The 12,217-nt window shown below is 35.0% G+C and overlaps 1 protein-coding gene across 4 annotated transcripts in view; it reads right to left on the reverse strand.

Annotated features, from left to right (window-relative positions):
- Positions 1-12,217, reverse strand: part of DPP10 (dipeptidyl peptidase like 10) — a 680,612-nt gene that overhangs the window by 329,811 nt on the left and 338,584 nt on the right. For all 4 annotated transcript variants that reach the window (XM_066345442.1, XM_066345444.1, XM_066345441.1 and 1 more), the window contains exon 4: positions 6,075-6,169. In XM_066345442.1, coding sequence (XP_066201539.1) covers positions 6,075-6,169 — 95 coding nt within the window. The remainder of the gene's footprint in view (positions 1-6,074; positions 6,170-12,217) is intronic.

The following is a 12,217-nucleotide window of genomic DNA, read 5'->3' on the forward strand; positions in this document are numbered from 1 at the left end:
ACATTTTTCATCAGCCAATTTGATAATTAAAACGTTGACAATATTCAGTGACAACAAGAGTAGACTAACAGCCAATATCAAATGCTATTGGTGGACCTGATTAGTGCAATTTGATATTGTCTATTAAATTTTAAATTGAACTTGTCTTTGACCGAGCAATACTACTGCTATAAATTTAGCCCAAAAATATATTTAAAAAATGGCTGCCTAGAATATTTGTAAGTATATAATAAAAAGTAAATAAACGGTAGTGCAAGAAAATTTTCTGTAATCATTGAATGATATTAGAGGAAAACAAAAGGGTTCATATGAAATTATCTTAACTTTACATTATCTAGTAGGTAAAAAGTATAGACCTCCATACTGTTGAAATTAAATACACACACACACGCATCTATATTTTTAAATATATTGCTTATACACAACGTAAGAAGACATAGAGAGGCCCTGGCCTGTTGGCTCAGTGGTTGAGCGTCGGCCTGGCATGCAGAAGTCTCAGGTTCAATTCCCGGCCAGGGCACACAGGATAAGCACCCATCTGCTTCTCCACCCCTTCCCCTCTCCTTCCTCTCTGCCTCTCTCTTTCCCTCCCGCAGTCCAGGCTCCACTGGAGCAAAGTTGGCCTAAGCGCTGAGGATGGCTCTGTGGCCTCTGCCTCAGGCGCTAGAATGGCTCTGGTTGCAACAAAGCGACGCCCCAGATGGGCAGAGCATCGTCCCCTGGTGGGCGTGTCAGGTGGATCCCAGTCAGGCGCATGCAGGAGTCTGTCTGACTACCTCCCTGTTTCCAACTTCAGAAAAATACAAAAAAAAAGAAAACATATAGACATATTTTTGGAGAATATTTTACTGGTTCAAAGATGCAAATGACTACCTTCAAAAGAAGAACTAAGTGATAAGTAGGAAAACTTTTGTTTTTAATATATATGCATGTGTACAAGGTCTGTTCAATAGAATTTTCTGTGATAATAAAAATGATGTGTGTGTACATTTCCAATGTGATAGAAACGGTTGCATTCAGGTACTGAATATTTGAAATGTGACTGGTGTGACAAAAGATGGAATTTCTTTTTTTTTTAAAGATGGAATTTCTAATTTTATGTTTCACTACTGGGTTACTGATACATACTGTTGAAGCCAGATCTTTGAAAAAATAACAAATTTTCCTGACGACAGCCAGTACGTGAGGCCACTTAGCTAGTCAGAAGTTTGTGATGGTCATTCTTTATTTCAGATGTTAAAAGGTGAGATTTCAAGTGCCTTTATCCAGCAATTCCTTACTTGTGCTCTTATAATTTTTCATAGGGCACCTATTTTTCTTAAACATGAATGAGAAAGTAAGTTCTTTAATTTCGTAATTGTATACAGGGCTGGATCTATGTCCCAATCCCCATATACCCAATGGCAGAACAAATGACAAACAAATAAATAAGAATACAATGATGGTATGCATGCCAATGAATGCTATCTCCAAGAATGGCAACTCAATAAATATTTCCTGGTTCTAGTCAAACTTACTACTGTGTAATGACCTATAAACAAACAGAAAGACAAAAAACTGTGTAGTTAACATTTTCCTTGGAATCTTTTTGCTGGGATACATAAATTTCTTCTCTCTGCTTTAGGCCATTTAAATAACAAGTTTTTAAAAGCTTACATATTTTCAGAATCAAAGAGATGTAAAATATTCATTTGTGAGTTATCTATCCATATTAGTGCATACACTGTTATTTTTGTAAGCTTAACGATATTTTAAGCACATTCCTTGAACTCATGTTTCTAATACTGTTTTAATTTCAAAAAGTGATTTGATAGAACTATTTATGGCTGCTGGTGTTTTCTGCCAAGACAAATGATGATACTCAATTTATTGACAGCACACAGCTAATACTTGTGAAACATTTTCTTCATTATGTCATTGTGAGTGAGCTTTTGTTTGAAATACTTCTGGAGGTAAGAGATAACAGTTCCAAAGACTTAGAAATCACTTCTTTTATATAATTCTCATTAAAATCTTTATATACCATTAATTTCCTCTTTCATTAGAAATCCACCTATGGTCAATCCCAAAGAATGCCTTAAAACAATTGTTTCAGGAAAATGATTTACTTTTGTTTTATTTTTGACAACCACGGCTATGATTATTACAGTCTGCTAACCATGATTACATAGCTAAAAGTACTCACTATTCATTTTTAAAATGTGTTTAATAAGCAGAGAAATGACAATGTGGTATTATCTTAATTTTTAAAATAAACTGACAGTTAAATATGTCATTATTGTTAGTATATTTTAAAGACAAAGCTTATCTAGAAATTCACAGAAGTAGAAGAACCTGGCTCAGGAAACAAGTTATAGAGGCAGAGACAGGGGAAGGGCCTTGGAGCTTTGGTGAGAGACAGGAAAATCAGGCCTGGGACAGGGGGTGGAGAAAGGCACCACTGTGCTCTACAGAGAGAGCCACCAAAATACTTTTTATTAATAACAGGCTATTCTGTTATCACATTTCTATTGATAATGTGTTTATTTTTTCAGTTGACTTAGCACACTTTTATTATTAAGCTTTTTAAACTAATCTGATCCAATTAATTATGATTATAATTAAAAGATGGTTAATTGCTTAATGAAAAAACAGCATGCATAACATTCTTAAAAATGGATAAGTGATTTTTTTCAAAAGAAAGGCCTCAAACAGAACATAAATCCAGATGTGGGCCTAACATAAGCTTTAAAAACTCAACTGTATTTAGCCCTGGTCAGTACTAGGTGTATTGCTATTAGTGTATTTTCTCGTGTGTAGTTGGGCTTGATATTGTTAATATGGTGAGTATGTTTACCTCGTTGAGTTATAATTAGTATATACAAGGAATAAAGAGCGGTGATAATAATATTTAGTCCTATAAGGATAATGGATAAGTTTGATCAGGAGAATGTTGCTATAACCACAAACAGTTCTCCAATTAAATTAATAGTGGGGGGAAGGGCTAGATTGGTGAGGCTTGCTAGAAGTCATCAAGAGGCTATAAGGGGTAGAATGGTTTGTAGACCGCGGGCTAGGATTATGGTTCGACTGTGGATTCGTTCATAATTAGAGTTGGCCAGGCAAAATAGTATAGAGGAAGTTAGCCCGTGGGCAATTATTAGAGCAGTAGCTCCTATGTAGCTTCATGGGGATTGAATAAGAATTGCCACAATAACCAGGGCTATGTGACTTACTGATGAGTAAGCGATTAGAGACTTTAAGTCTGTTTGGCGTAAGCAGATCGAGCTTGTTATAATTATGCCCCAGAGTGAGAGTATTATGAATGGGTATGCTATGTTGCTTGTAAGTGGGTTGAGGAAGGTTGTAATTCGGAGTATCCCGTAACCCCCTAATTTCAACAGTACGGCGGCAAGAACTATGGACCCGGCAATGGGGGCTTCTACGTGTGCTTTTGGCTCAGTGGTAGAGCGTCAGCCCGGTGTGTGGATATCCTAGGTTCGATTCCCAGTCAGGGCACACAGAAAAAGCATCCATTTGCTTCTCCATCCCTCCCCCTCTTGCTTATCTCTCTCTCTCCTCTCTCTAAAATAAATAAATAATTTTTTTTTAAAAAATTAAGTATAAAAAATAAAAATTAAAAAACACAACTGTATTTAATATCTTGCAGTTGGGGGAAAATAATTAAATGAGTTCCTGTGAAATCATCAGGAACCATGGTCATTTGTATATTTGTTTGCCATTTTGGGTTAACTGGTTGCAAATATATTCCTCACTTATCTGCCTACCCTTCCACTGAATTCTGACATTATTACAACTTATAAATTGCTTAATTATCGGAGTTATGAGATAAGTCTTTAAGCAACTTATTAATCTTAGAAGATCAGTGAGTAAGACTATTTGCTAAATATGACTTTGTTAAATATGACTTTGTGGTAATTAAAAGTCATTGCCTGCATAGAGGAAAACAGAAAAAGATCTTAAAAGGATTTAGGAAGAGTAAACACACAGGCACAAATATAAAATGACATTCTTCAGCATGTGAAGGAAAGTACACTAAGGTGGAGATGCTGTGAAGTACCAATAATAAAACTGGGATAATAAAATAATAACCAAAATGTTGTTTCTGTTTAATTTTTGGTGTATTGTAGAGGTTAAGAAAGCAAGGAATAAATAATAAAAGCAATACATAATTTGTGACCAGAGGGAGGACTTCATTAACCTGTGTAAAAGGAAATGATCATTAAACAGACACATAACCAAATATTCAGTGAAGTACTGAATGAATATAACCTAATTTAAATATTTGGCCATGGGCAGCCTTTTACTACCCTCAAAAGTGATACTTTATAATAAAGGGTACAAAATGAAAATCCATTTAATCTATTTTCTCCAAACTAATTTTATCAGAAATCAATTCACATTGACTTTAATCAGCAAGTAATTACTATACTCTCTCATCATTACCAATTCCCGCTTCCTGCCTCCTCCCTATCTCCTACTGAGGGCTTCTTTTCCACTGATTTCAGCAATCTCAATGATTCCTCTGCTGCTTCTATAGTGCCCTGAGGACTACCCACTTAAGAATAGTAGCTACTACGCTGTGCCATTTATTAAACTTTTTCAGGAAAGTTAGTATGATCTCCTATGAGGAAAATTATATTCTTAAAAAATAAGCAAATGCCTTACATAAATACTCAGCATTCCACAAGCACTATAAGAGTTGCATCCACAATAGGTGTTACCCTAATATCTATGAATTACCTTATTAGTCTAAGAAAAAACATCATTATTCTTAATAACCTAATTAACAATAAGCAATAACTTAATTGCTAAAGTATATAGGCTGGTTGGTTTAACTTAGCCTAATAGATACGCACACATATAATCACTCCATGATTTGCAATGACCATTCAATTTCTCTTAATATGTAAAAACTAAACAACAGAATGGTCCAGTCCATCTTGACAACCTGGCCATCCTATAATACTCATGAGGGCTACATGTTGGTTTCAAATGTATAAGTCAGAAAAGTATTTTTAAAAAGTAGCTGATGATTTGCTTATTGTTTCAATTTGTTTAGATGTCTTCTGAGTTCCTGTATGATATTTTGTCTAACTCATGAACTTATCTAATAGGCAATATTTTACACCTTTAGTTATATAAAAGAGTGAGCAAATAACTTTATAGTGCTATTTGATTTAGCACTACAAATTTCAAACATTTGAAACAGTTAATATATTATCACTTATTCTATAGGTAATCATAGCTAAATCTAACCTTAAGATGACAGAATTTAATAGAAAGCAAAGTTTATATTTCTTTCTAAGTGTAAAATATACAAGTTCATTTATTTGAACTCTGTTAGGCTAAACAATGACTCTCCAGTAGAAAAAGTATATTGATAGAATACTAAATTATAAAAGTAAAACACATCAACTACAGAAGTTTTGTTTTAGAAAGGCTGCCTTTTGCTTGATCCAGAAAACCACAACAGAATTAGAATTTAGAAAGTAAAGTAGAGGGAGAGAGAAAGCTAATGAGAACTTGTTGGACTGAACAATAAAAAAATTGGCATTTGTGTGAGTAATCTTACATACAAATATTGGAAGAAATATTTATGTAAGGAATTATTATTCCTGGAAATATTTACTTATTTGCTAAAAATGGGAAGAGAATAAAGCAGATGATCACATGGGTATATTCTGTCAATAAATAATACTGATTCCGCCTGACCTGTGGTGGCGCAGTGGATAAAGTGTCGACCTGGAAATGCTGAGGTCGCCGGTTCAAAACCCTGGGTTTGCCTGGTCAAGGCACATATGGGAGTTGATGCTTCCAGCTCCTCCCCCCTTCTCTCTCTCTGTCTCTCTCTCCCTCTCTGTCTCTCTCCTCTCTAAAAAAAAAATATGAATAAATAAAATTTTAAAAAACTTAAAAAAAAAATAATACTGATTCTAATCATATTTCAGCCCTACGTCTTCACCTAAAATGTTTTGCAAGTGATAGAGCTGAAGAAAAGAAATATATATATATATATCAAGAAAACAGTATAAACAACACTGAAATCAATAAAGTAATTAGTCATTACTTACAAAAGTTGTGTTTTCCAATAATAATGTGGTAGTATTTGTTTCTATATTCAGTTTAATGACATGTCCATTCTCGCTTTTATACACCACATCTGTATCTGCAACAACAAAGATATTAACAATAGACAAACACATTGACTACATAATATAATAACTGTATAAAAACTGTATAAAAAACAGACACATTAGAATGATCATTGTTAGCCTTAAATAACCTGAGCAGATTTCCATCCTTGGCTCACATTCATCCTCTTCAATGAAACGGAAGCCTGCCTAGCATGTGGTCTATTGTGCAATGAAAACAGGGTTAGTGAGAGGCCACTCAGCTTTGTGTTTTAACAACAAGAACAACAAAAAATTAATTAAATTCTGGGCAATCAGCTGTCCATTCTGAGATGAGAAAGAAGGAACAATAAGAAGTGGCTCCTGTTCCCTAGGTAAGCTGTTACTGATTAATGAAATAGTTAAACTTGTAGAAAGGGCTGCCAGTAAACCATAACTACTCATTCTAAGGAAACTTATACTTTATTTTAGGTCCTTAAGTGAATTTACTGGGATGACACTGGTTAACAAAATTACATAGGTTCCAGGTGCACAATTCTACAAGAAATCTAAACACTGTGTTGAATGTTCACACCTCTCCCAACCAACTCTAGTCTCTGTTCATCAAATTTATTCCCCATAACTTCTTCCACCTCCTCCCCACCCCTGGAAATCACGACATTATTGGCTGTGTCTATGAGTTTTTTCTCTTTGTCTTTTTTGTCCTTTTTTGTTCAATCCCCTTACAAAACCCTCCACTGCTGAGAGTTGCCAGCCTGCTCTCTTATCTTTCAGTCTGTCTCTATTTTGCTTGTTAGTTCATTTTGTTCATTAGATTCCACATATAAGTACTTTTTTTCCCTATTACTGGCTTATTTCACTTAGCATAATGCTCTCCAGGTCCAGTCACAGAGTAGCAAAATCTAAGATTTCCTTCTTTATTATGGCTGCAGAGTATTCCATTGTGTAACTGTGCCACAGCGTTTTTATCCACATAGCTATTGATGGATACTTGGGTTGCTTCCAAATTTTGGCTATTGTAAATAATGCTGCAATAAGTATAGGAGTGCATATATTATTTTGAATTTGCTTGGATATATTCCCAGAAGTGGAATCACTGAGTCATAAGGCAGTGACAATTTAAATTTTTTGAGGTAACTCCACGTGCTGCTTTCAATGCTGCTGCATCAATCTGCATTCTCAGTAACAGTGCATAAAGGTTCCCTTTTCTCCACATTCTAGCCAATACTTGTTTATGATTGATTGTTGACAGCTTTTCTGACAAGTGTGAGGTAATATTTCATTGTGGTTTTAATCTGCATTTTTCTGATGATTAATGATATTGAGCATCTTTTCGTGTGTCTATAGGTCAGCTGTATGTACTCTTTGAAGGAGTATTTATTAAGGTCCTTTGTTCACTTTTTAATGGTATTGTTTGTTTTCATGGTATTGAGTTTTATAAATTCTTAATAACTTTTGGATATTGAGCCTTTATCATATGCATCAAAAAATGTATTCTCATTTATTGTGTTATTTATTCATTTCGTTGATGGTTTCCTTTAATGTGAAAAAGTTTTTGTTTGTTGTATTCCCATTGTTTTTTTTTTCTTTTGCTTCCCTTGCCTCAAGAGATGCATCATAAAAAATATTGCTATGAGGGATAAAGATTTGACTGCCAATTTTCTTCCAGAATGTTTATGGTTTGGTGTCTGAAAGTTATAAGCCAATATCTCTGATGAACATATATGCTGAAATCCTTAACAAAATATTAGGAAACCTGATCCAGCAATACATTAAAAAGATCACACATCATGATCAAGTGATATTTATTCTGGGGATGCAAGGTTGGTACAATATCTACAAATCAATAAACATGATACAGCACATAAATGAAATGAAAGATTAAAACCACATTATCATTTCTATAAATGCAGAAAACACATTTGATAAACCTATTTTCCATTTATGATAAAAAATTCTCAGCAAAGTGGAAATAGAATATTCTTCAATGTAATAAAGACCATGTTTGACAAATCCACAGCCAACATTATACAAACTCAATGGGCAAAAACTACAAGCATTTCTCTTAAGTTCAGGATCAAGACAGGGATGTCCATTTTTACCACTTTTATTTAACAGAGTACTAGAAGTCCTAGCTATAGCAATTAGACAAGAAAATAGAAGACATCCAAATTGAAAAGGAAGACTTAAAACAGTCATTATTTGTAGATTATATGATACTGTATAAAGAGAACACTAAAGATTCCACTAAAAATGAGTAAAACTGATAAATTCAGTAAATTAGCAGAATACAAAATAAATATTCAGAAATAAGTTGCACTTTTATACACGAAAAATGATCTATCATAAAGAGGAACTAAGAAAAGAATCCCATTCCCAATTGCTTCAAAAAGAATAAAATATCAAACAATAAACTTAACCAAGAAAGTAAAAGACTTATACTTGGAAAATTGTAAGACAGTGAAAAAAGAAAGTAAAGAAGTTGCAAATAAGTGGGAGTATATAACTGTGTTCATAGATAGGAAAAATTACATCATTAAATGCCCATACTATCCAAAGTAATCTACAAATTGAATGCCATCCTTTTAAGATATCAATCATGTATTTCAAGAAAACAGAACAGATATTCTAAAAATTTATATGTAAGCACAAAAGCCCCTGAATAGCAACAGCAATCTTGAGAAAGAATAAAAATCACACTGCCAGATAAAAACTACACTACAAGACCATAGTAATCGGAACAGCATGGTACTGGCATAAAAGCAGACACAAAGATCAATGGAATGGAATAGAGAGTTCAGAAATAAACCTACACCTTTATAGTCAATTAATATTTGACAAACGAGTCAAAACCATACAATAGGGTAAATATCATTTATTCAATAAATGGTATTGGGAAAATTGGACAGATACATGTAAAAAAAATGAACCAACACCACCTTTTTACACTACATACAAGCATAAACTCAAAATGCATGAAAGACTAAAATAGGCCTTGGCGAGTGACGTCACGGAAATGGGGCCATGAGCAGCGCGTACGGCAGATCTCCCCAAAATTTCAACATATTCATCAACTAGAGACAGAAAAATCTATCCTTGGAGCATCTGGGAGTTCCACACACACTGAAGGTGAAAGGGCTGCTTTCACTTGGAACTGAGAGTCGGGAGGGAGCTGAGGGTGTGGAGGAAGCTAACTGCAGCACAGATGTTCATTCAAGCCGAGGAGGGAGTGTGCCTATGTGCTATCAACAAGATCACCCTCAGATGCCATTAAGAAAAAGGAAATTGAATATCATGGATACAAAAGATAGAGAAGTAACAAAGATACATGTGGAAAAATCTATGGAGAAAAAATTTAATATGTTGGAAACCTTGGACCTAAATGACAGAGAATTTAAAATGGAAATCCTAAAAATACTCAGAGATATACAAGAAAACACAGAAAGGCAATTTAGGGAGCTCAGAAAACAACTCAACGGGCCCTGGCCGGTTGGCTCAGTGGTAGAGCGTCAGCCTGGCGTGCAGAAGTCCCGGGTTCGATTCCCGGCCAGGGCACACAGGAGAAGTGCCAATCTGTTTCTCCACTCCTACCCCTCTCCTTCTTCTCTGTCTCTCTCTTCCCCTCCTGCAGTCGAGGCTTCATTGGAGCAAAGATGGCCCGGGCGCTGGGGATGGCTCCTTGGCCTCTGCCCCAGGTGCTAGAGTGGATCTGGTTGCGGCAGAGCGACACCCCGGAGGGGCAGAGCATTGCCCCCTGGTGGCCAGAGCGTCGCCCCCTGGTGGGCATGCCGGGTGGATCCCGGTCAGGCGCATGCGAGAGTCTGTCTGACTGTCTCTCCCTGTTTCTAGCTTCGGAAAAATACAAAAAAAAAAAAAAAGAAAAGAAAACAACTCAACGAACACAAAGAATATATCGCCAAAAAAATTGAAACTATAAAAACAAATCAAACGGAAATGAAAAACTGAATTCATGAGCTAAAAAACGAGGTAACAACCTTAGCCAACAGAACAGGCCAGATAGAAGGTAGGATAGTGAAATAGAAGACAAGCAACTTGAGGCACAACAGAGAGAAGAAGAAAGAGACTCAAAAATCAAAAAAAACTAGAAAGACCTACAGGAATTGTCTGACTCCATCAAAAAGAATAACATAAGAATAATAGGTATATCAGAGGGAGAAGAGAGAGAAAATGGAATGGAGAATATACTCAAACAAATAATAGACAAGAACTTCCCCAGCCTGTGGAAAGAACTAAAGCCTCAAATTCAAGAAGCAAACAGAACACTGAGTTTTCTTAACCACAACAAATCTACTCCAAGGCACATCATAATGAAGTTGAAACAAACCAAAAACAAAGAAAAAATTCTCAAGGCAGCCAGGGAAAAGAAGAATACAACATATAAAGGAAGGCCTATTAGATTATCATCAGATTTCTCAGCAGAAACTCTACAAGCTAGATGAGAGTGGACCCCAATATTTAAAGCCCTGAAAGAGAGGAACTTTCAGCCAAGAATACTATACCAATCAAAGCTATCCCTCAAGTACAAAGGAGAAATAAAAACATTCACAAATACAGAAAAGATGAGGAAATTTATCATCAGAAAGCCCCCACTCCAGAAAATACTAAAGGGGGTTTTCCAACCAGATCCAAAGAACAAAACAAAACAAAACCACAAGTAACAGCTCCACCAAGAACACAATAAAACCAAATTTAAACTGTGAAAACAAAAAAAAAAGGGGGTGGGGAGATGATGGAGATTAACAGTAGCAAAGGACGATGAAGCGCAGAAACACTCATAAGACAGGGTACTACAATGAATATGGTAGGTATCCTTTTCAATATTTAATGGTAACCACACTTGAAAAAACCACCACAGAAGCGCATGACTTTAAAAAGGTAGCAAAAGAAGAAAGAAGTATGGAATACAAACAAACAAAAACAAATGATAGAAAAACAAAAGAGAAGAATCGAATAAAATACAAAACTAACAGAGAGCAATTTATAAAATGGCAATAAGGAACAGACAAGAGTCAATAATTACACTAAATGTAAATGGATTAAACTTACCAATAAAAAGACACAGAATAGCAGAATGGATTAAAAAAGAAAATCCAACTATATGCTGCCTACAAGAAACACATCTAAGGAACAAGGATAAAAACAAATTCAAAATGAAAGGCTGGAAAACAATACTCCAAGCAAATAACATCCAAAAAAAAGCAGGTGTAGCAATACTCATATCTAATAATGCTGACTACAAGACAAAATGACTACTCAGAGACAAAAATGGTCATTTCATAATGATTGAGGGGACACTGAATCAAGAAGGCATAACAATCCTTAATATATATTCACCAAACCAAGGAGCACCAAAATATATAAGACAGCTACTTATTAACAAAAATACAATCATACTTGGAGATCTCAATAAACCGCTGATGGCTCTAGATCGGTCATCCAAAAAGAGAATCAATAAAGATATACTGGCCTTAAACGAAACACTAGAGCACCTGGATATGATAGACATCTACAGGACACTTCATCCCAAAGTGACAGAGTATACATTTTTCTCTAGTGTACATGGAACATTCTCAAGAATTGACCATATGTTAGGCCACAAAAACAACATCAGCAAATTCAGAAAAATCGAAGTTGTACCAAGCATATTTTCTGATCATAAAGCCTTGAAACTAGAATTCAACTGCAAAAAAGAGGAAAAAAATCTCACAAAAATGTGGAAACTAAACAACATACTTTTACAAAATGAATGAGTCAAAGAAGAAATAAGCGCAGAGATCAAAAGATATATATAGACAAATGAAAATGACAATATGACATATCAGAACCTCTGGAATGCAGCAAAAGCAGTAATAAGAGGAAAGTTCATATCACTTCAGGCATATATGAACAAACAAGAAAGATCCCAAGTGATCCACTTAACTTCACACCTTAAGGAACTAGAAAAAGAAGAACAAAGACAACCCAAAACCAGCCAAAGAAAGGAGATAATAAAAATCAGAGCAGAAATAAATGAAATAGACAACAGAAAGAAAAACTATAGAAAAAAATTAATAAAACAAGCA

Source organism: Saccopteryx leptura, chromosome 7, assembly GCF_036850995.1.
Source record: "Saccopteryx leptura isolate mSacLep1 chromosome 7, mSacLep1_pri_phased_curated, whole genome shotgun sequence".
NCBI lineage: Eukaryota > Metazoa > Chordata > Mammalia > Chiroptera > Emballonuridae > Saccopteryx > Saccopteryx leptura.